At 37.8% G+C, this 26,153-nt stretch overlaps 1 protein-coding gene across 5 annotated transcripts in view; it reads left to right on the forward strand.

Annotated features, from left to right (window-relative positions):
• CNTLN (centlein) overlaps positions 1-26,153 on the forward strand; it is a 199,272-nt gene that overhangs the window by 54,986 nt on the left and 118,133 nt on the right. For all 5 annotated transcript variants that reach the window (XM_054053478.1, XM_054053477.1, XM_054053476.1 and 2 more), the window contains 2 exons: positions 6,585-6,718; positions 16,659-16,818. In XM_054053478.1, coding sequence (XP_053909453.1) covers positions 6,585-6,718; positions 16,659-16,818 — 294 coding nt within the window. The remainder of the gene's footprint in view (positions 1-6,584; positions 6,719-16,658; positions 16,819-26,153) is intronic.

Consider the following 26,153-nt stretch of genomic DNA (forward strand, 5'->3'; position numbering starts at 1 on the left):
TTTTAAAAATTGATGTTGCAAAGCAGGAATCTGACTTCAAATAGTCATCTTAAAATGTAGTCATTAAAAAATAAAAGATACTGTATTTTAAGATAAAATATATATATGTGACACAATAAAAGCTTAAAAGTATTATCATTCAGATTTTTTTTTCCTCAGTGTATAATTTACTTACCTGTAATCTGGTTACAGTAGACTTGATGTTTGTTGTTTGGGAAGAATACTTTAAAACTTTAACTGCAGTTTCGAGTAAATTGTGTCCTAGCTTCCAGAGGGCTCCACTCTGTGAGAGTCCTTATTATTGCATGTAATACATTATAAGGTTATTTTCACTGTTTTTGATAAAATGAAGAAGGAAATAATTGAATACATTGTGCAGAATATAGTACCTTTTATTTAACTGATGCTTTGTCTTGCTTACTGGTGAAAATCAGCAAGTTGTTTTTAAATACCTGTAAGAAATAAACCACAAATGTGGCATCAAAGTGTTTGATGTCTGCTTATGTACACATCTAGTTAGTAGATGGTTTTTATTTGCATGGCTAATGAACCCCTAGGCTGTGCTCTTTTACACTCTCAAAGTACATGGCTAAAGTACATGACCTTCTGGTATATTCAATGTAGTAATTATCCAATCGACATCTTGCATAGAAACATCTTTTTTCCTCTACTAGCAGTTCAGTGGTGTTCGTGACAATTCCGATTGTTGTGCTGACAAAAACTCTTTGTAAAAAGCTTCATTCAGCTCTGATAACACAGGAAATAAAGTTCTTGCAAATTGAGGCCTTTGGAGTGGTTATGGTGATAGGATTATAGGATTACCAGGACAACAAATGTTTTGTTGATATTTGAAGAAGAAAATCTAGTGTGTACTAAACTGATGTAATAATTTTCAAATTGTCAAATGCAGTGGTTGTAGTATTGGGTAAATTATGGAAAATCATTGTTACCCACACCTTCAATGAAAACAGAATATTGTTTAGTGTATCTGTCTTCCTGGCTGAAAAGACATGCTCGACAGAGAAAACCACATCACAGCCATTTGATTGTAGTGATGGGAATAAGTACTGTTGGTGTTTCAGAGTGGTGTCATGAGCAGGTCGAGGTGGTGACTAAAGCATGACAGCGGTAACTTCTTGAGATGGGTATTCCCTGAGCCAGCCAGGGATGATGCACAGCTGGATCTGCTGTTCACAAACAAGGAAAAACAGATTAAAGAAATGGAAGGATGAATTAAGTGTCAGTGGGTAATAGGTACAGCAGAGGTACTGAATGTTGGTTTTGCATCAGCCTTCTTCCGTAAGATTCCTCCAAGCATTTGTGCCTAGAGGAACAATTCAAGAAATACTAAGAGTGCATGATTTGGGAGACACTTGAGAGAACACATCCATGTGATAGTACACATCCATTGGACCATATGGAGGTTGGGCTACCTCCATACTTGGGACATTTCAGCCCCTAACTTTATAAAGCCCTGAGCAGCCCAGTCAGACCCCATAGCAGAATTTGATTTTGGAAAGGGCTGTGACTGCAGGCCTCCCCAGGTCCCTGACAGCCTTCATGTATCCATGAGTCTGATGTCCCAGCTTCTGCTTTTTGTTGTTGTAGTTTTGTGAGTTTTGTGTTGTTGTTTTTTTTTTTTTTTTTTTTTTTGCCTGTTTTTCCTTCAACTGTGATGTTAGAGAAGTGACTATATACCTCTGCTAGCAAATGGAGTTACATTAAGTAGTCATGAGACTACTACAGGGATTCGGAAACATATTGAAAATACTGTCTCCAAGAGGAATGTGTTGACCTCTAGGTAATAGTAGTATTTCATCTCATTGGTTTTTATCTATATTTTGTAAAATAATAATTTGTGAAAACACACACAAAGCTTATTTTGTAGTTCATCACTGGTTTTGTGTATACTCTTCCCCTATATCTTTCCTTGGAATATTTTTCCATTTTGAATTAATTTCTCCCTCTGTTCCCCATTTCTATTACTCAGCACTTGATAATCAATATCGGATGCCAGATTCGGTCTTAACAGGGTACTTATAAACAGTAAAGAAGAATAATTTCCTTATCCACAGAGCCCAAATACAGTGTTATCACACTATGCAATATTGGGCTGCAGATGATGTTGAAATATATATACCCCAATATAATGTGCCTGAAATACTTTTTAAAAGTAATTTATGAGTAATTTCAATAATGGAATTGTATCATTGTTCTCAAATGATTATAAAGATGCTAAAAATATTTTGAATTCAGAAACTATATCCCCTTCTGAAAATCAGCTCTTATTTTCATCCTTGAATTTGGGAGTTGAACCAGCGTATCTTTTTGTACATGTTTTTAAGTAATAAACACTATATTTAACAATATTTCAGATAATGCATACAGACACTGTTTATGTAGCCTCCTATACCTGTAGAATAAAAAGAAACTTTATCAATGTGACCTACCTCAACATTGCTTTTAAGATGTGTATTACATCATAGAAATGCTATGTCTAAATAACAGATTCTCTTTTTGGAAAAGTGGCGCTCTGTTCAGAGACCAAACTAAATGTTACTAGCCTTTTTTTTTTTTTTTTCCTTCAGTTTCTTACCATTTTCCATGCAGAAAAGTGTCACTTGTCACTGGCTTTTCTAGACCTACCATAAGCAGAATTGGGGTATAAAATTCAACTTTTTCAAATTGAGAGAAAAAGCCTCTATGGCTTGTTTGTCCATTTAAGGAGCACTTCTTAAAAGATTTGTCTAATTGAGACAGATTAACAAGAAGAGACATGATAAGGTGACTGAAAGGGTGGCAGTAACGTTTTATGGCTTGTCATTCCTGTATATTCCTTCAGATAAATAATGTACAGTGCACAAAAAATTAACATAGAGCTTTGCTTTCTATCTTGAAGTAGCTATTTAGAATTACTCTTCTGTGCTTCCTAGGGCTTATAGCGGCTTTCTGTGCCTCCGTAAACTGTGGAAGTGGAAAAGTAGTCAGTCAGTCAACTTATGCATACATCTGTCTCCATACTTAAAAATGAATTAGATGTTTGAGTTATTTAGTCTTCTTTCAGTGGAGTTAGTACTTAATTATTGTTTAGTAATTAGAATAATGTCTACTTTCCCAAAGTCAGACAGTCTCAAAGGCCTTTGTGTGTAGACATAAAAAATGTCAGACTGCAAATTTTAAATGGAGGAGACAAAATATAGTGGACTTGATTAGTCGTTTGTTTGTGTGGTGATACGTTTTTTGAGTTTTTTTGTTTGTTTGTTTGTTTATTTCCTAGTTAGGAAAGTACTTTTTGAAGTTCCTGAAGTCTGAAGGTGTGAACTTTTAAAGGAGTAGAGAGATGTGTTCTCTTCCAGAGTGAAACACTCTGAGAAACAACCACCTTTGTCAAAAGGAGCTCTGCTGAAAACTGAGGGCTTTATTGAGATGGGACCTCTGAAAAATGCTCTCACTTCTGTTGTAGTACATAAAAAGAAAAAAAAATTGAGAACAAAACTGCCGTACTTAAAAGTTACTTTCCAAGGGTTTGAAGCTACAAATACCAAAACCTTAGTGTTAACTCATGGTGAATCAACAATCTATGCACAACTATGCGGTCTCATGCCTTGTCTCTGTGTGGTGTTTTTCATGTTTGAAGTTCTTTTAAATTTGCCTTTTGTCTGATTTCTGAGTTCATAGCTCTTGTGCTTGAAGTGATCCAGATGCTTCTGTAATGTTTTACCTTAAATTATGATTCTACTACTTCCCTAAATTTCATATTAGTCAGGATTACTATTTTCTTGGCTAGAAATAATGACTAGATCTAGTCTTTGTACTTCACTGTCAGTACTATTATAAAGAAGTAGCATATCTTTTACTGTCTTGTATTTTTCTCTAATTTATGTATTTTCTTTCTCATATAACTGAATTATTAGATATTTTGACTTAAATTATTTTAATTAGCACTTACATTGCTTTAACATGCTTTAAAAGATAGAGTTCTAAACAGTTGTATGTACAACTGAAATTAACTTTAATTTAAAAATCACCTGTAGGAGAATTTGTGTGTTAACAAATTCTCAGTCTGCTTGCTTATGTGATGAAACTACCTTCTTGGCTACTGTATCAACAAAAAGGCAACATAATAAATTTCATGTGATTTTTAAAAGTGTAGATACTTAGAAATTAAGTGTAAAAGATCGTAGGTTACTTAATAGTCTTAGATTTCTGAATTGTGTACGAAAGATCCACTATATGCCTCAATAATATGATTTTTCACTATATAAGCTATTTCTATAACTGATCGATCCTTGCCTCTATCTTCGTGATTTGTCCTTTCATGAATGCCACCAAAACAAGTTCAGGTCTCAAAATCAGTTCAGAAGGTTGAACTCATTAATTTGTTAGATGAAATCAAAATCTGAAGTTGTGTATGTCGCAAATGGGTTGAAATACTGAAAGATGCTTTTTTTCTGTTTTTAAATTCTGCCATCATATAACTTCTACATTTTTGTGTATGACATAATCACTTGTTACCTATCCTTTGTGTTGTACCCTGCAATGAGTGATGGGAACTTAAGCATTGGTAAGGCCAGATATTTTTTTTTAATCTCTCCCGTGAAACACCTCTACAACTCTATAGTGTGATGTGAATGATAAGCCAGTATGATTTATTCACAGAATGTGTGAACTATTATATTTTTTGTTCATATGTGCAACTTTTAGCACCTGTGGAAAAAAAAAATGCTGAGGAGAAGCCTTAAGCTATTTGGCTATAAATTATAAACCCATTATTACACTCCAGCATCTTCATGCATTGATGGAATGAACTGTCTCCTGTCATTTGGAAAGCTTTTGTTATTTGAGGAAAAGTATTTTTTGCTCGGCCTTTAAACTGAATAATGACTTATCAGTCAGTTACACCAGGTATATAGGCTGAGATTTATCATGAAACAAATAATTTTCCAACCTCATTAAGTCATGAATTTTGCTATTTCCTTACATTAGTGTTACTATTATTAACAGGACATAATAATTCTTGTCCAAATTAAAATTATTTTGTTGTAGTACACTTCTTTTAGATCCAAATATGTATAAGACATTTTTATGCTATTTTAAACAGAGACAACTAATTATTTGCTTTTCAGCTAAAAAAAATGTTTTGGTATGTTCAGTATTTGAGGCATCTTTGCTGAAAGGCAAGAATGTGCATTTCATTTTTTTAAACTAAGTAGGTTAGGGATGCTGTCCTACAAGAACGTATTTATTTTAAATTATTGATGAATCCTGGAATATTCACCTTAAGAAGAACAAGTGATTGTGTCTGTGAGTAGCGTAATACCAAACCAGGTCTAAGGCCATTGACACCTACTGAAACTATTCTCCAGACATTACTGTCATGTTTCTATTTCTATTCTTATCTTAAATCACTCTGGGAGAATAGTCATATAAAGCTTCTTAAGGACTGAAGTACTATTCTAAGCTGCTGAACCTGTAGAGAACTCTAGTGTGGTCACTATGTAGAGATCAAAGTCTTGCTTGAGTAAGCTGCTTTGAGTGATAGAATCCCTAGATAGGAAAAGACCTTTGAGATCATCAAGTCCAACTGTACCTGTCCACTGCTAAACCGTGTCCCTAAGCACTTCATCTACACGTCTTTTAAACACTTCCAGGAATGGTGACTCAATCACCTCCCTGGGCAGCCTGTTCCAGTGAATAACCCTTTCAGTGAAGAAGTTTTTCCTAATGTCAAATCTGAATCTCCCCTGGCGCAGCTTGAGGCCATTCTCTTTGGTCCTATCACTTGAGCATAGAGACCATCAACCAACTCCCTACAACTTCCTTTCAGGCAGCTGTAGACAGTGATAAGGTCTCCCCTCAGTCTCCTCTTCTCTAGGCTAACCAAACCCAATTCCCTGTAGAATCATAAAATCCCTAGGCTGGAAAAGACCTTTGAGATCAAAGGTCTTCCTGCTATATTTCCCAGATATAACTTCATACTTTGTTGCCTGCCTTTTAGAGTAAGGCCTACTGTAAAAAGCAAACTATTGCTTGTTTACATTGTTTTCAACAACCGTTTCCAGAAGTTTTCTTGTATGCTGTTTCTTTTCCAGAAAAAAACGTACCCCTTATACTGAATTAGAAGTGCAAAATCAGAGCAGATTTAACCTGCAGTCTCTAAATTTAATCTGTGTCTGTGCTTCTTACTTCATGTGTGCAGAACTATGATTTTTTTTGAGAACTTGAGACAATAAACGTATAGCTGGTTTTTGTTAGGTGTAGGTTTTTTTCTGTTTGATTTGCACACAGAAAACGAGGCTTAGTTTAATTGTTTCAGGAGTCTCCTTCCATATGCAGCAACCAAATGAATTAAGCAAGACTTCGTATAGTAAAGAAAAGATGACAACCTGAAATTTGAAATATACCTTTCTTCTGGTATTTACATCTTTTCATACATGCACATATAACTATTATATTTATGGTTTCTTAGACAACAATAAATAGATGCATATATGTATGTGCATATCTGTGTGTTTATGTATGTAGTAGATTTTAACTCTTTCTTGTACATTATCTTGAATATATTTCCAATGCTTTCTTTACAGAGTTTAGAAGCTGAATTAGCAGAGGCAAGAGAACAAATCGAAGAGTTGCGCAGGATGTCCAGTAACTTGTCATCTCAGATAGCTGTGAAACAGGAAGAACTCTCCCAAAGGGATTGTGATGTGATCAGAGCTAAGTAAGTATTTAATAATTTTATTACCTTTAAGTCTGAATCTTCTCAAAAAGATTGTTCCACTTACAAAGCAGTATCTAACATTAGAGGGTTTTTTTTGTGAAATGTATGTTTTCATACCATTCTTTTCCACAAGATATAAAACTTTGCAAGTCTACCAGTAGATTACAGTTTACGTAGACTCTGTCTGATATATTTTGACTCTTAGTATATTAATTTTTAAGTAGGGATGGACTTTAAAAATATACTTCTGTAATTAGTATTTGGTCAGAGAATATCAATCTCCACTGAAAGTATCTAAATATCAATATCATTAGTGACATTGTTTTGTTGGAGAGGCTAAATGCCCTAAACTTGGAAAAGCTTTAAGCCCAACTATAACTTTTTGCTTAGGGTCAAATCTAACAAGTCAGCCAAATTCTGCATTGGTCTGTGCTGAAGGTTAAAGTGTAGTGATTTAGGCTTTATCCTAGGTCTCTCACACCATTTCTTTACACTGTATCTGTAAGATTAGTGCTTCATTATTTGAGTCATGGAAAAGAAATGAAGGATAGAGTGAATGGTATGAGTTGAGTAGACTACTGAATTCATTAAAATTAAGGTAATGGCAGCAGACAATTGGTAATTCTAAGAGGATTGTCAGGAAGTTGTCCATTTTACAGTTCTTAGTTTGAGGTATGCACAATGTTATCAATTCTGTTTTAGAAAAGTAATATTCTCTTCAATATTCCCTCAAACTGTGGTTATACCTGAAGAGCTGCAGTTGGGAGGCAGAGATCATTGGTATAGACACCACTCTTTGCTTTCCAAGCAGAAATAATTTTACTCTAGGGAGTAAGTATCTAAGTCTTTTTTTGCAAAGAAACAGAAATATGATTTTTTTATGCTTCTGACCTAGATTGTTGTCATAGTTATTTGTTGAAATCTTTACAGGAAAAAATGATGTCTTTTGATTTTTATATTTATGAGGTTTAATGGTTTGATTTTTCAAAAGTCAATGAAAATAGGCAAGTTTAATGGGAAATTGTATCAGAAGAGGCAATGACTGGAATTTGTGAAATTCATTAATGGACTAATGGGCTTTATATATTTCTGAGAATCATCTCAGAAGATAATGTATAAGTGAGAGGACTAGGGGCATCTTCCTAGGCCAGGATTTTAAAACTGCGTTGCCTTCATGACTTAAGCATTTGTTTTTTCCTTTTTTTTTTTTTTTTGAAGTTATAATTTTTTTTTTATTATCCTTATTTAAGATTTAGTCTTATCACATTGAATGCTCAGTTTTCATTTAATGATGGCAAAAAATTGTTTGAAAAATAGTGTGGAAAATACCCTATCTCCCTTATTGTCTCCAGTTTCCCATTATCAATTTCAAACTTTGTGGAGTTGAAAAAGACAATGTGATCTGCAAATTTCCCTGTTCTCCCCACTGCTCTCTGTCTCCCAGTCTGCTACCTGCCTACCTTCACTGCTCTCCCCTTTTTTGAAAACAGACTAGGAGCACAGTCATAAAATTAGCAAGGGACAAATTAGCAGGGACAAACATTTTGAAGGAAGTACTTCTAACAGAATAGCAGATGTTTTTGAAACATCCAGTGTCAGTAAATGTCAAATGCTTCTGAGATGTGAAAGATAAATTTTCTAAGATCAGTGAAGATACAATATTTACAGGATACATCCTTCACAGCAGATGTCTTCAGGTAGCCACCACCTTATTTTGCTGGCTTTATTCTTGCAAAGACTCTTGATTTCACTGGGTTTAATTTCAAACTTTTTAAGCAGATGTGAAAAGCGTTTGCATTCAGTACAGATTTCTGGATGTATTTAAAATCCTTGGTAGGCTTTCGATTTTCATGTTCTTGAAGAATGTTAAATCTTGCTGCCTGTTTCCAAAAATAAACTCCAGTGCATCTCTGCAATTTTTGTTTTAATACTGTGCTAAATATCAGGATTTAGAACTTTGTGTTTACTGCTGAGCTCTCAGTGGTCTGTGTCTCGTTGGCACAGAGCTCTGCTGGAACTCCAAACATCAAACTGGAGAGGTTTTTTTCTGTCACAGGTATGCAAGAAATAGTAAACTGCAAAAATAGTAAAGCCTATTCTAAAATGAATTAGAATATCTTTCTCCTCTGTTCTTACTGGAAGTGTCTGCCAGGACTTCATTCTTTTGATTAGTTTCTAGTCTGAATCTATTCCTGATGATTTTGCAACCACTATTTTGTAACAATATTGCTTTAGAAGAGGAGGCGGGGGAAGGTGGCTGTCCCTCCCTCTGTTCTTGCTGTTTACCTCCATGCTGCAAATTACAAGGCAGTCTGATTTCTCCTCAGCCCTTATTTTGCTGCTCTGGGATTTTCAGTTTATTCTTTGCTGTGTGCTGTAAACCATTTCACAGTATCTACACCATTCCCTTGAGAAACCATAATTCTTAGTGCCTGTCACTGTGTTGTGTTTCCAAACTACAGGTAATGGAATCTAGAGATTTCCTGAATTACCCCAAACCCTTTTATATTCCCTTGGTAACAGGTGTAGCTGAGGTACTCAACCCCCAGTGTATTCACCAAAGCTACGGTGATGAAACAAAGCTGACAACATCACCTGAAGTAGTGGGTGTGATAAACATTAACGCTATTTGCAGCACAGTTATATAGCTTCTGGAGTGACGGTAGCTGCTCATCTCATTTAAATCTCTGAGAAGCCACAGGTTACTCTTAAACTGTTGATATGTCCAGGATGTAAAGGTTTTATTTATTGTCCTCTAAGGAAAGGAGGCAACTTTAGTCACACTCTTTTCAGATATGAACACTAGAGCTATCTATGCACTAAATCTTAAATGCTGTTATTGACAGGACAAGGTGTCACATCGTTGCTGCAGTCCAGTTTGTAGTGTCTTCATATATTAGCAACTTTGCAATGGTTAAAACAAAATTCTACTTAGGTTATTGTAATCTCAGCATAAATATTTTAGTTATTCTTTTCTATTTTGACTTGAGAAAAACCTAACTATTTTTCATAGCAGTCTCTTCCTTGACTTGAAGAGTGCAGCTCACTTTCTGTTAATTTCTTGGTTTCCCATTGTATTAGTCTGCAGGTATTAGCAAACAGACAGAGAAGTTTGGGTTTTTTTTCTCAGTAGTATCTGATGACTCCAGTGTTAAATGGAGGTAAATGTTCCCAGAGTATTGTGGTGTGTCTGTTTATGAGGAAGGTGGAAATGAGGGATAAAAGATAGACCTAGTTTTTTAGTGCTTATCTGAGGGAATATTGTATTTTTTCAATTAGTGTTGCTAGTGGTGACTTTTCTTATATTGTATTTGTATACATTATATAGAAACATTTTATCAATATCTGCTTATATTTATATACATATATGCTTCTTTTATGCTTATATATATACATCCACATATAAATTATATATTTTACATGTATATATATATTTCTACATATCTGTGTATGTATGTATAGATGCATTAATACATATGTCTATACAGGTATTTGTATAGGTACCAATATTTTAAATGCAGTTATTACTGTTATTATGTCCAATTTGCAATTTTTGATTATTTCCTCTCTTATATGCTCACCTGAGAGTATCATTTTATTTAGGACTTGACATCCTTATCCTGCTGCAGCAGCAGGAAGAGGTCTCTTTTAGAGTGCTTAGTAGTTTGCTGATTTGAGTAAGCATATTAATAGATAATTTCATAAGAAATTCATTTTTGTCTTGTCACTGGTTTTCTCTTATGAGGTTGGCTTTATATACCCTTTTGAATATGCTGCAAGCAAACTAGTAGCAAAATCACACAGAGTGGCTGAGGCTGGCAGGCATCTCTGAAGGTTGTGTAGTCCCTCTGCTACAGCAATATCAGCTACAGCAGGCTGCACAGGAAGGTGTCCAGCTGAGTTTGAGTATGTCCAAGAATGCAGACTCTGCATCCTCTCTAAGTAGCCTCTTCTAGTGTTTGACCACTCTTAAAGCATAAAAATGTTTATCTTATGTTTAAGTGTCATTTCACATGTTTTTTATTTCCCTCTTCTCCTACGACTGGGCACCACTGAGAAAAGTCTGTCTGCATCTTATAGACTCCCATGAGGTGTTTATACATGTCCTGCTGAGCTTTACCTTCTCCAGTCTGAATAGTCCCGGCTTTCCCAGCCTCTCTATGTATAAGCAGATGCTCCAATCCTTTCACCACCTATGTGGTCTGTCACTAGACTTACTTCAGTATCTCGATGTCTATCTTATACTGTGGACCCCAGAACTGGAGACAGCATAGAGATGTGTCTTACCACTTCTGAATAGAAGGGAAGGATCACCACCACCACACCTCTCCTGACAACACTCGTCTCAGTGTCCATCAGGATTCATTGGCCTTTGCCACAAGGAGACATTACTGGCTTATGGTCAACCTAGTGTCCATCAGGATCCCCAGAGCATTTGCTGTCAAGCTGCTTTCCAAATGCTCAGCTCCCAGCCTTTGTTGAACTTCATGAGGTTCCTGTCAACCCATTTGCCTAGCCTGGCAAGGTCCCTCTGAATGGCGGCACAAACATCTTGTGAAACAGTCACTGCACCCAGTTTTGTGTCGTCAGCAAACTTGCTGTGATGTCCTGTTGTCCGGGTTGTTACTGAAAATGTTAACAAATATTAACCCCAATGTTAGTGCCTATCATGCTCCACTAGTGCCTGGCCTTTAATTGGGCTGTGTGCCACTGATCATAACTCTGTAAGCCCAGTAGTTTAACCAGGTTCAAGTCCAACTTACTGTCCACTTATCCAGTCTTAATGTCATCCTGTCTATGAGCAGTTTGTGGGAGACAGTGTCAAAAGCCTTACTACAGTCAAGATAAACAACATACACTGCTCTCCTCTCATCAGTGAGCTAGTAATGTCTTCAGAAAAGGCTGTCAGATCAGTATATCATCATTTCCAGTCTGCAAATTCATGATGACTACTTCCAATAATCTTCTTGTCTTTCATATGGTCCATTACCTTCGCAGGGATTGAGGTGAGGCTGACTACTCTAGTTTCCCACATCTCGCTTCTTGAACATAGGAGTGATATGCTTTCTTTCAGTCCTCAGGAACCTCCTCTGATAGCGATGAACTTTAAAATATCATTAAACCTCTCTCAGCGCTCATAGGTATATCACATCAAGTCCCATAGACGTGTATGTTTGAATGTTTTCTGATCTGATCCTTCTCCACTAAGACTATGAGTCACAGGTTCTTGGAATTGCTGGAGGCAAGTGTTACCTTTTAAAGACAGAACAGAAGGCGGCATTGAGTGCTTTGGCCTTTTTTATGGCCTTTACTACCAGAGCCACTGCTGTTTTCAACAGTGAGCCCACTTTATCCATTGTCTTCATTTTGCTGCTGATGCTACAGAAGCCTCTTGTTGCCTTTTATGTCCCTCAGCATGTTCAACTCCACACAGATTTTGGCTTTCCTAACACTATGCTTAGGCAATGTCTCTAAATTCCTCTTGGTCTCTTGTCCGAGCTTCAACATCTTGTATCCTTCCTTTTACACTGAGTATGGTTAGGAGAGGTCCTTGTTCATCCATGCATCCTGCTTCTACCTTTGCCTGACTTCTTGCTGGTTGGGAATGAACTGTTATTGATCTTGGATGAGATGATGGACCCTTCTCCTCTCCAGGCTGATATTGTGCTGGATTCTTCCAAGCAGGTGCCTGAAAATGCCATAGACTCTTTTCCTGAAATCCAGGATTCTGATCCTGCTTTTTGCCTTTCTTCCTTCTCTCAGCATCCTGAACTCCCATTATCTCAAAGTTGCTGCAGACAAGGCTGCCCCTGACCTTTACATAACTGAACAGTTCTTCACTGTTTGTAAGTACGAGGTCCAGCAATGTGTCTCTCCTCATTGGCCCATTGATTTCCTATAGCAAGTTATCATTAAAACACCTAGAAACTTCTTGCATTGCTTGTACCTTGCTGCATCAACCCTCTAGCATATGCTGGAATGATTCAAGTCTCCAGTTATTGATAAGGCTCTACAAACATGAGTCTTCTTCCAGTTTTCTGAAGATGACTTCATTCTTATTTCTGTTCAGAAAGGATTAGCAAGCAACAACCATGTCATCTGCATTGGTCTGCCCACACCTGACCCACATGCTCTCAGCTGGATCTTTACCCATCCCAAGGCAGACTTCTATCCATTTACAGTGGTTTTCCACATAAAGGGCAACTTCTTGCCATCCCAGCCTGTCCTTCCTAAAGAGCCTGTATCCATGCATGGCAGCATTCCAGTCATGTGAGTCGTCCCATTTTGTCTCCGTGATCCCAGGAGCCCTGCAACAGCAGACGAATCTCTCATTCCTTCGGTCATCCTTGATGGGGACATGCTGTGTGCATTTGAACAGCAGCTTCAGATGATCACCCAGTTATGCCTGTTTTCCAGGAAAACTCTTAAGAGCCTTACCCACACTGATGTCCTGTCAGCACTCCCTTATTAATGTGTATATGCTTGAGGTGGTTCTCCCTCAGCCCGGTATTATTAATCACAACGTCTTTCCTGTCCTGCCTTTTCCTGTTCCCTTTGCTTCCCAGCTCAGGCCGCAGCTCCCTCACTTTCTACTTGGACAATATTTCTGTCCCCTGCCATTCCTAGTTTAAAGCTCCCCACACGAAGTTGACCTGTCTGTTGTCAAAGATGCTTCATTCTGCAGATTTATTTGTATTGCACCATCGGTGCTAAATAATTTCTGGTAAGGTTGAATATAATTTCCTCCTTCTTGTGTGAAAACAAAATTAAAGGTTCTCTTTGTAGATGTACAATGTAAAAATAGTACCTCATTCCCTAAAGAGCATAAAAGCTGCTGTAACGTATGAGTGTGAGTTAAATACAGAGGCTGTGTATTTCTGTAACTCAGTTTTTCAGATTGAAGTTTTTCAGACTGTTGGATTTTTAAAATGTAGTGTAATGGGACCATGACTGAATTTCCTTATATTTAAAAATCCTTGATTTTAACATGAGTAAATATGTTAACATGTTCTGACTGTGCTGCAGGTCTTAGGTGGCTACAAGGTTTAGCTCCCCACCCCCACGCTCTCCCGGCTAGGGTGTGACTCAAAGCCTGATAGAGTCAACAAAAAAGATTCACATTGACCTTAATACACTTTGTGGGCAGACCATTAGAGAACACATAATACTGCTTTCTCAGGTGACAGACAAAGATAACTGCAATGATGTTTGCGGACAAATTAAAGAGCAGCAATCTAGTAGAGTGATCTTGGCAACAGTTACTACCAATATTTCCAGCACTATCTGAGGCTTCAGTGTTATCCCATGTTTTTTTTCTTCCACAAGAAAATAATGAATTCATTGGAGAACCCGTGCAAAATTAATATAATTTGTGTTGTAAATGCAGTGCAAAGTTGAGTAATTTTCTAGTATTTACTCACAGTCAGGGAAATGAAACAACTGCTTGTTTAGAAGCCTGTTGTACAGGATGTCAGAAAGTGCTACTATATTATTGTGTTGTTATTTCTGCTGCTGTGCCTGTGAATGTAATTAAATTAGTACATATGAGGTATGTACTGCAGTTGTACTTTGCGTATGTCCCATAAAGAGTGCTTAACCTCTACTATTGTTGATTTTGAGGAGCTATTATACTTTATATCTCATTGAGAACAGTAGGACTGAAATACTGTTAAGTAAGCATGTCCTTCAGTGTTCTCCTGTATTGGCCTATTAACAAGCTCTTTAAAACTGCTTTTTTAACAACATTGGGCTGTCAGACTCCTCTGTTTTGGTACTCACAATTTCAATTTTTCTATAATTATTCAGATGTTGTACCTTTAGTGAATAATCAACATGTTAAGTAGTGGCGTAGGCCTTCAGAGAAGCTTTTTTGAAAGTTCTCTTAGAATGGTTTCTTTGTCGTTGTGCATTTTCTCAGTGTACTGGGTTTGCGTGCCAAGGTTTTGGTAGCACGGGTGCTGTCTGTTAGAAGATGCCAGAAGCTTGCCCTGTGTCCAATAAAGCCAATGCCACCAGTTCCAAGACAGACCTGCTGCTGGCCAAAGCTGAGCCCATCAGCAACAGTAGTAGTGCCTCTGCAATAGCGTGTTTAAGAAGAGGGGGGAAAAAACCACTGTGCAATGGCAATTGCAGTCAGAGATGAATAAGAATATGTGAAAGAAACAGCCCTGCAGATGCCAAGGTCAGTGAAGAAGGAGAGGGAGGTGCTTCAGGTGCTAGAGCAAAGGTTGCCCTGCAGACCATGGTGAGGCAGGCTGTCATCTTGCAGCCGTGGAGGTCTGCAGTGGAGCAGATATCCACCTGTGGCCTGTGGAGGACCCGTGCCAGAGCAGGTCAGTGCCTAAAGAAGGCTGTGATGCCATGGGTAGCCTGAACTGGAGCAAACTCCTGGCAGGACCCATGGGAGACAGGAGCCCATGCTGGAGCAGGTTTGCTGGCAGGACTTGTGACCCATGGGGGACCTATGTTGGAGCAGTCTATTCCTGAAGGACTGCACCCTATGGAAGGGACCCATGCTGAGCAGTTTTTGAAGATATGTCACCCATGTGAGGGACTCCACGCTGGAACAGGAGGATAGTGTGAGGAGTTCTTCCCCCTGAGGAGGGAAGAGTGGCAGAAACACTGTGTGATGAATTGACCACAACCCCCATTCCCTGTCCCCCTGTGCTGCTGGGATGGAGGAGGGGAGGAAGTAGAAAACTCAGAAGCAAAATTAAGCCCAGAAAGAAGGGAGGAGTGGGAGAAAGGTGTTTTAACATTTTTTTCCTCATTATCCTACTCTGATGTGATTGGTAATAAATTAAACTAATTTTGCCAAGTCACAACTGTTTTGCCTGTGATGGTAATTGCTGAGTGATTTCCCTGTCCTTACCTTGACCCATGACCAACTATATTTTCTCTCCTCTGTCCTGCTGAGAAGGGGGAGAGTGATAGAGCAGCTTTGTTCGGCACCTGGCATCCAACCAGGGTCAACCAATCACGCTCATGAAAACACAACAACATTGATATTGCTGCTTACCTCTTATACTCTAATCTTTGACTAGATGTCTCCAGTGGTTTTATAAAAACAGAATGATACCCTTGTTGCTAACAATAATTTTAGACACTGAGAAGTGGCACGTGTGTTAGAGGTCACCAAGAAAATATTTTGTGGAAGTATGAAAGAAAGTTAAAGGAATAAACTTATATTTCAGTGTCTTTAATACTAGTGTGAAATGCGCTTATGAATTGAACAGGGAATTAAGCAGAAAATATATTAAAAGGGTTTAATGGAGTTATCTGAACTTTAAACCTGCATTACGGAAAATATTCCAAGTTTTTAATCATTGTCTTAATGAGTAAGAGTTACTCATCTGTGTTTCTGTATTCATTTCAACCTTTATTTATAAAACCTATCAACAATACAGTGAAATTCTCAAGCAGACTGATTATACTATATCTATCCCATGGCTGCATTACAACACCGTTCCTATTATTGTGTTTATAGAGCTTTGATTGTAATGTTGTATAACATGCACCAGTATAAGCTAAGAAAAAGTTTTCTCTTTTTTGGATGGCTCTAGTTAAAAAGAATATTAAACTTACTTTACAATCTGTGTGTTCTAAATATTTTACATTTTGACACTACTAAAGAGTTAACTGAATATTGATTAGAAAGTGTTGATGCAGTAGTGAAAATCCATTTGTTTTAGAGCAGTTAGAGCATTAGTGAGAAATTGAAAGGCATGCCATTTTGAAATTTAACTGCTTTGTAGAAAATCCACAAAAATATGTGATAAATATTTTATATGTAACTTCTAGTGTTTATAAGGCAATTGACAGAAAAATAAATGAAAATAAGAAGCTCATTATCTACAATAAAATTATTTGAACACAGTTGTTTAGTGGAGGTCGTTGTTATTATATTTCTTAATTTCTCTTTATTGCTTGCTTCGCACAGGAAGGAGATACAAGAGCTGGAGAATCTTTACAGACAAAACATTGAACATACAGCACAGCAGGATGAGGTGATAAAGCAGCTTCAGGATCTTAATACTGCTACACAAAAAGCACTGAAAGACCAAGAAGCTGCTCGCGCAGCTGAAACAACATATCAAAAAGTATGTCATTCTGCCTTGTGATTACAGGGTTCATTTTAATATTCATCTGCACAATATAAATGGACAGAGTAATCAAAGCACTGTGTAGTGCTGCATCCTTTATTGTTATCAAAATGTGATTGGCAGACAAGCAGAGTTTGTTTGCCATGTTACATCCCAGCATATATGGCCTCTTGCTTACAGTGAATTGATGAGCCTAAAAAATTAAGATTTAGTTGCATCTGAAGAATTTTAGGATAATTAATTCCTTTCACCTGAAAATCTGTATTTATGTGAATCTCAAACATTTTTACAGGCTTAAGATGCAAGAAACCATCTCTATAAACTGGAAAAATTGTTGCTGTAATAGCTTTTAAAAGGCACAGCTAATTAAAAAAAATTGAACTATTTATGCATTTACAGAACAGATTCATAATTTTGCCGAATGCCAGGAAAAACACTAACTCGGCTTCTAATATTTGCACTACTCAGATCTTCTCCTTTTGAGTGTAACAAATTATAAAGATGTGTTTCAGTCTGTAACAAATACAAAAGATATATTTTCTTGCTCTTTAGAAACATTGAGAAGGAAGAAGACAAGGTACGTTCACCTACCTTCTACCAGTCTTGCAACTGTTTTCTCAAATTGTGTACTGTTAATATTTTTTTCAAAAAAAGGTGTTTCCCTTTATTGTCTTACTTAAGAGTAAGTCAGTTCGTGATAAAATAGTGAAGCTGAGCCTGAGTCAAGCCGGAGTCAGTGCGGGGTTTCTAAAGATGTGTTTAGTTAAGATTTTATAGCACATAGTACCCAGCACATTCTTGTGTACTTAACTCTGCGCAAGTGTATCACTGGCTACAGTGTTGATAGACATTAAGTCTTAAATTTACTACAACAGCAGCACAACGAAGCTACAGGTAGACTCCTATCCAAGTTGTTCAGAACATGTACAAGGCAGGGGGAGTTCTATGTATATGGGGCAAGACAAAGTAAATAATATAATATTTTTAAAAAAATCACAAAGTAGATAACAGGGGTTGCTATTGTTTTCATTTTTTGTTCTCCAGTCATTGCATCTGTCGATGCTAAATGGATCATCGAGTCATTAAAAAAAAAAAAAATGGCACAAGTGCGTGTAATATGAACTTGCTTCATTGGTGTCTATAAGACTAAGTTACTGTGAGAATGACAGAAGAGTGCAACCGGCTGCTCAGAGAAGTTGTGCAATTTCCATCTCTGGAGATATTCAAAACCTAACTGGACTTGTTCCTGTGCAACCTGATCTTTGTGAACCTGCGTTAGCAGGGTGGTTGGACTAGATGATCTCCAGACATCCTTTCAAAACCTTGCCATTCTGTGTGTCTTCCAGGGTAGTCTACAACATACAAAATAAAATAAAACTGGATTTTCATGAAGCTGTTTTAAATAAAATTCACTTTATGTAGCATAATAATAGTGATTTTGCCAGTATTCCTTTTTTCAAACTGGCGGAGAGTTTAGCTTGTCCAACAAAAATAATTTTGCTATTATAAATTACTTACGTATGATGGAAAATTGATAGGTATAGTTAGATAGCTATAGGGGCAAGCAGCTTCTACAGAAAGCTGATTCACAGTTCCTGGTGTGTTTTAGCAGGACTTCTTCTTAGCTGCTCATACAGTAAGAACAAGAATAGTCTAATTTTGAAGATTAGTCCTTTTTCATTTTTTGATAACTGCCAAATACTTCAACTCACAGATGACCCTAAAATTTGCGTATTTGGAGGTGTTGACTTCAGTATGTTGCCAACATGGAGGAGTAAGGTTTGCCTCTTCAGCCAGGAAAAGCTGACTGAAATATTCTGATAAATTACTATTACAGAAGTTCTAAGCTGTCTTTCTGTAAAATATATATTAAAAAAATGCACCTGGAAAGAAATCTGTTCTTCTTGACTTTGATTAAAAAAAAAAAAAAAAAGACTAACGCAGAGTGGAATAGATAGAGAACAGATAGAGAATAGGTGAGAGAACTTTAACTTTGGATAAGAAAAGGAGTTCCCTAGTCTCCTTTGCCATGACATTCCTGTTCTATACTTCTGATCAGAAGTGCATAAGACAGCCAACTGTAATTAATTCAGAATAACATGCATTTTCCAGTTCACAAGATACGTAGTCCTACTGAAGTCACAGCAAGCACTTGGAAAACTCAGCATCTATGAAAATAGTAGAAATGCCTATGTTTTTCCCCCTTCAATGAGAAAAGCAAACTATTGCACTCTGTTTGTCTTCCATGCATTAATAATATGCAGGCTGCAACTGCTAGATAAGGATGTGTCAGCTATTCCATAGACATATTCACAAAGGAATATTTTCTTACTGTTCCAAATGGCATTGAGCCTATCAGTCTGTACATCCTATGATATATTGTCCCTTACAGCAAGATCAATGACCTCTCTGTTAGTGGTCAGATAGGCAGTATATGCTATAGCTCATGCAGTGCAGTTGGCTCCCATATTCCAAGTTCGTGTAAACTGTCTACCATTTAGGAAGAACTGCTCTTTCTCCTGATGTTAATGTGTAGTATGAAACAGTAGGCTGAATAAAGGGAAAGACATTTCTAATAAACTAGATCAAGGTCATGAACTTGCACTGGATTATGTGTAAATCCATTGAGGAATACAAATTCGCTTCCAAGTCTGGCTGTAGTGGGCAGCATACACATCTGTAATCTGTTTTATCAAGTTGCGTTGGCTTGACACACTGCTGCCTTTTTTTTTTTCTTTTAGTACAAATTTTAAGGGTGCTGTGTTCTACAATAACTCCTTTACGTTAGAGCATTTATGGAAACAAATTGATACCTATTTCATATTGCAGCTGTGGTTCTCATTCTCAAGGATAGGGAATATTTTTCTAAAATGTATAGCATCTGTTTTAGAGGTCTCAAATGCTCAAGGGACTTAATTCCTGTGCTGGATTTAATGAGACTCAATAGATTTGTTCTCACCAACAATTTCAAGGTGGAGAGGCTTCAATCAATACTAGAGATAATAAGACAAGAAAAGATTCCGAACTCCTTAGCGAGCTTATCACAGTTTTCTGAAATTTATAATTTAGGGCCATTGTTTTTATAATGTAGTACTTTTCCTTGATCTGATGTGGCCTTTAGGTTCCTTGTTAATTATACTGATTAAAAATATCCTAGTGGAAGGCCTTTTAAGTGAAGTGGAAATACCATTATTTGTCACTAAATGGGAAATCTTAGTTTAAGTTCTGGTACTTGGCTCCTGAAACAAAAAATAGACAATACTGTGGATAGTAGTGCAGTACACTTATGTGATTAAGAAAAGCATTGCTTAATTGTTCGATTTTAGGCATAATTAGAAAATACAGTAATTTCAATTAGGAGGCATTGCAGAAGTCTGCATTGGGTACGCTTGAAAACAGATTAAAAAAGGATAGCATCAAGTACATTCTGGTTATCGTAATTAATTTTGTGCCTGCAGTTGCCTTTGCTAGTCCTTTTGATGATGTCAATATATGGACGTAGTTGGCTTTCCTTCAAGCCTGACAAATTGTAGTCAGGATGTCAAGCTGCTGGCTTTGCCATTGAAAGGTTAAATTTTACCAATTCCAGTCTTTATTGCAATTGCAACAATCTCATGGATAGTTAAAAATAATATAAATGTTTTTATTTTTATCTAAACAGCATTAAATTAGCGAAATAAAAGCTAAAAACATACAGATGTGTAATCACTGTATGAGGGAGTATATACAGGTTCTCCCCCAAACTGAAATGAAAAACATAAGTTCTTTCATACATGATAAGAGCTGAGAGAAAATACTTGTCCAGTCAAATATGCTGAAGCCCAGATCACTAATAAGTGAATAATCAGTTTTTGAGTCCACTTTGTCTCTGAAGGCTGTAAGAAAGTCAGATCTTTAAAAATTATCTCACACTTTAGTCCAAGTTTTGATACTGTTTTCTATTGTTGGGAACTGTGTTGATTAGATTGGTCTAAGTACTTCTTGTATACCAAACATCAGTACACTCGGTCACATACCATCAAGTAGACTTTGGCATCAGATGTGCCTGTAGGTTAAAGTTAAAGAAATCCTGGGTGGACTTTAATTCTCTCTGCGAGATGTCAAACTCTGTACTCACAGGCAAGAATTTAATGCTTGAAAAACCCTGTACTGATATTCTTAATGTGCTGTAGTTCTTATGCTTAATGGTGTAGATTGGTATCTGCAGAATGCTGAAGTTTTCAAAAAAAATGCTGAAAATGATAAAGCATTTTTTTACAAGGTCTGTGGTTAAAAGAAATTGTGTAAATGGTGAGACAGTGCAAGAGGAGAAAGAAAAGAAAGAAAAATCTTAAGATTAAACTTTTAAAATGTTTTTTGAGTAACGCCAATTTTCATCTGAATTTGAATTATAAGATTTACGTATATCTGAATTTTGTGCATAGTCAGATTGGTCTCATAGCGGAGTATTTTAAATAATATCATTTGCAGTTTGAATTATTAACATTTTTCTGCATTAACTCTGACTTGTGTTCTTCACACGGCTGTTGAATCCGCATAGGATATGGTAGCATTTCACAGAAAAATTGTTGTTGAGTAAACACAGTCTTTCTGAGAGAAAAGTATCAGAATTGTTACCTATTCAAAATAGCGTTTCGCAAACTATACCATTAGATAGCCATATCAACAGAAGGAGTTGCACAAAAGTGATTAGATTGTTGAACACTGGAAGGCTGTGTTGGAGGGGGCAAGGCAGTAATCAGGCAAGAAATAGGAAATAGTGGATTCATTGCAGTAAACAGGCTTGTCAGTTTGAATTTTTGCAGTAACAGAACTAATCAAAAAGACTGAACTGTCCTTTTCTTTCATGTTCTGTTAATTTGGAGAAAGTATATTGCTAAAGTTATCCATTTTACATAGTTTCCAAAGCAACCATAGTATTTGCAGTTATCTAGTACTATAAAGTAAAGGAAAAAAAACTCATCTTTTTAGCTTATACTACTGGCTCTTGCTTAAATGTTGTCTGATGCTACTTATATCCATTCTGTACTTCCTTTTGGGTTTTGTCTTAACCTCTCTCTTGTTTCTTAGGTAAACTTTATGGTCTGCCATCTTAAAAAAGAATTACACTACCTCTGCTTTCCCATTTTGAAACTAAATGCCACGAATATGCTGTATGTAGTCAGTCTGGAGTGCGTCTTCTGTTTCACCCTACAGCTTCTCCCTAGAGCTTGGGAACCCAAGAGTGCGAGGGGAGAGATGAAGAGGTGGTTACAAAACATGTTCTAACCTGTCACTGAGACAAGGCTCAATTCAATTGCTGCACTCAGGATGAGTGGATGCATGTTGAAGTATGGATGTTTTCTTACCCTCAGTTGAAAAATGTTGATGTGCAAGAGAGAACAGCAACTTAACATCAGGGCAATGCAACAGCCCACAATGCTTTGTCTGTGAATCAGGTGGGTTTTTTCCAAGTACCAAATTTCATCAATTGTATAAAAAATTATTTTAAATGCAAGCTCTGACACGAAAAATCCTGAGATTACGCCTGTAACACTTCAACAAATAGTGAGAATCAAGTACAGTCACTTTCAATATTGTTCCCGAGTTGACACACAGCTGTGTGCAATGCTACCAACATTCAGAGCAGTTCTGCAGATCATTTTCTGAAAGGCTATTGAGAATGTCTTTAGTTTTTGCATTCAGATCTTCTACTTACAAAAAATGGTTCCTTTAAGCACCAACTTGGATCTTTGGGAAGAAGTAGAAATCGCTGGGAGCTGTGGTGAACAGGCTGGCTGCTGAAGCACAGTGATGTCATGTAAAAACTGCTTCACAGCCAATGCAGTGTGGGCTGGTGCATTGTCTTGAGGTTAAATTGCTGCTCTCTCTTGCGCACCAACTTTTTCCAACCAAGGGTAAGAAAATGTGTTTCAGAATGTATCCACTGGTACTGAGAGAAGGCTCAAGTTGAGCTTTCTCTCATTGTAGCAGTTTAGAACATGATCTGTAACCATCTCCTTATCTCTCCCCTCCCACTCTTTGTTCCTGAACTATAGAGTTAGTCTCAATTTTTTTTTTGTGTAGGATCTTGTGTTCCTGTGCTAGTTCTGAGATAAATAATTTTCAATATTTTTGTCTGTCTTTTGGATTTTCTTCTCAGTGTTCCATCATCTAGTCCTCTCATCTCCATTTTATGGCTTGTCTCTCACACTAGACTTTCTATATCTTTATTAACAATAAACCTGTTTCACCATGTGGTACAATTCTGTATATTCTGGAACGTGCTTATTGTAGTGTGATTAAACATGGTGCCTCTTCTAATACAGGGCCAGGATTGAGCAAAATACTTCAAAACAATCCCATATAAACATGGTGTATTTAACCTACAAAACAGTGCATGACTATAAATTAAAAGATAGGGAGCCAAATGGTTCTTTGGAAGCAGTTCTAGGTATTTATTCACAGTTGATAAAACTATTTCTTCTCATACAGATAATTTTAATTTTGAAATTTCCTGATGTTGAATTCCACCCCCAAAAAAAAATCTGAGTTCCATAAAACAGTACATTGGTGTTATTTAAAAACATATATAAACCTCGGTGTAAAAAGATGAATGGTGTGAATGTGGTTTTTGCACATACCTTTTAGCTCTTTTAATGCTTGAAATGTAAGTGGTTTGTTGTTGCTGTTTGCAAAGCAGGAAAGGTTGGAAAAGTTTATGCAAGTAAAAAGACATGCTATTTGTCTTGTCCTGACAAATGCTGACTACCAAAAATACCCATTAGCTACATTAGGGGATGTGGCTGTCAGCTAGAAAAAAGGATCATATTTTTGACATTCTCCATTCATCTTCCTAGGATGTTTTTCAGATACTATAATTACGACCACTTAAGTGATGCTAGTCATAAACCCGGCAAACTGTCATACCAGTATGATATAGCTAATGAGCTTATGTATTTATAGCTGGAAGTAACTGTCTTGATGTTCCATTTGTTTGCAAGGACGTTATCTAAAAATGCATAGTTTTGATAAATGAGCTGTTTATTTTCCTGTGAAAATAAACTGATTTCCTTAAGAAACTGGCTAATCTTGAAGTTGCATTTCTAGAGATGTTATAACCTCTCTTAAATCTTAGGATCATAGAACTGTTTGGATTGGAAGTGACCTTAAATATCATCCAGTTCCCACCCCCCTGCTATGAGCAGGGACATCTCCCACTAGTTCAGGCTGCCCAAGCCCCATCCAACCTGGCCTTGAACACCTCCAGGGATGGGGCAGCCACTACTTCTCTGCACAACCTGAGCCAGTGCCTCATCACCCTCACAGCTTAAAACCATTACCCTTCATCCTATCACAATACTCCCTGATAAAGAGCACCTCCCCATCTTTCATGCAGGCCTTTTTTAAGTACTGGAAGGCTGCTATTAGGTCTCCCAAAAGGCTTCTCTTCTCCAGGCTGAAAAGCCCAGATCTCTCAGGCTGTCCTGGATGGGAGGTGCTTCAGCCCTTTCATAATCTTTGTGGCCTTTCTTTGGAGTGACTCGAACAGATCCATGTCTTTCCTGTGCTGAGGACTCCAGAATTGGACGCAGTAGTCCAGGTGAGGTCTAATGAGAGTAGGGTAGAGGGAGAGAATCACCTCCCTCAACCTGCTGGTGACGCTTCTTCTTATGCAGCCCAGGATGCACTTGGCTTTCTGGGCTGCAAGCACACATTACCAGCTCGTGTTTAGCTTCTAATCCACCAGCACCTGCAAGTCCTTCTCTCCAGGGCCATTCTCAATCCATTCTCTGCCCAGCCTCTGTTTGTGCTTGGGATTGCCCCAACCTACTTGGCCTTGTTGAACGTCATGAGGTTCGTACAGGCTGACCTCACAAGCCTGTCAGTGTCCTGGATGGTACCCCTTTCCTCCAGCACATCAACCATGCCACACAGCTTGGTGTCATCAGCAAATGTGCTGAGGGTGCCCTCAATCCAAATGTCCATGTCTCCAATGAAGATGTTGAACAACAACACTGCCAACCCCGGCAGGATGCCATTCCTCACTGGTCTCCACTTGGACACTGAGCTGATGACCACAACTTTGTGTGAGGTCATCCAGTCAATTCCTTATCCACCAAGTGAATCATCCATCAAGTCCATGTCTTTCCAATTCAGAGACAAGCATGTCATGTGGGACAGTGTTGAATGCTTTGCACAAGTCCAGGTAGATGATGTCAGTTACTCTTCCCTTATCCCTTGACACTGTAGCCCTATTGTAGAAGGCCACCAAATTTATAAGGGAATATTTGCCCCTAGGAAAGCCACGTTGGCTATCACAGATCACCTCCTTAGTTTCCATGTACCTCTTCAGATTTTCCAGGAGGATCTGCTGGGTACAGAGGTGAGATTGACTGACCTTTAGTTCCCTGGGTCTGTCTTTATTCCTTTCATAAAAATGGGGGTTATTTTTCCCCTTTCCAAGCCAGTGAGAACTTCACCAGGCTGCCATGACTTCTCATATACGATGGATAGTGGCTTAGCAACTTGATCTGCCAGTTTCCTCAGGACCCACGGATGCATTTCATCAGGTGCCATGGACTTGTGCACCTTCAGGTTCCTTAAATGGTCTCATGCTTGATCTGCTCCTACAGTATGTTGTTCCTCGTTGTCCCAGTTCCTACCTTTATCTTCTGCAACTTGGCAAATGCAGCTTGAGCCCTTGCCAGTGGAGACTGAGGAGAAAAAGCAGTTGAGTACCACAGTGTTTGCCATATCCTGGGTAACCAGGTTTCCCATTCCCTTCCAGAGATGGTCTGTGTTTTCCCTAGTCTTCCTTTTATCGCCAGTGTGCCTATAGAAGCTTTCCTTGTTGCCCTTGACATTTGGACATGTCTAATCGTACCAGGGCATTTTCTTCACTAATCTGGCTGCTCAGACAATTTCTGTGTGTTCCTCTCAGGCTACCTTTCCTTATTTTCACCCTCAGTAAGCTATTTTGAGTTTAAGTTTGGGCAGGAGTTCCTTGCTCATCCTTGCAGGCCTCCTGGTGTGTTTGCCTGAATTAATCTTCATTAGGATGCATCGCTGCTCATCTTGGAGGAGATGATCTTTGAATATTAACCAACTTTCTTGGGCCCCTCTTCCCACCAGGGCTTTATCTCATGGTACTCTACAAAGCAGATCCCTGAAGAGGCCAAAATCTGGTCTCCAGAAGTCCAGGGTAGTGAGTTTGCTGTGCATCCTCTTTGCTGTCACAGCTTCCCTTGAGCTTCACGTTTCTGACCATCTCTTCCTTCTTGATGAGAACAAGGTCCAGCATTAGCACCTCACCTTGTTGGCTCTTCTGTCACTTGGAGAAGGAAGTTATC

Source organism: Cuculus canorus, chromosome Z (genome assembly GCF_017976375.1).
Source record: "Cuculus canorus isolate bCucCan1 chromosome Z, bCucCan1.pri, whole genome shotgun sequence".
Classification (NCBI taxonomy): Eukaryota; Metazoa; Chordata; class Aves; order Cuculiformes; family Cuculidae; genus Cuculus; species Cuculus canorus.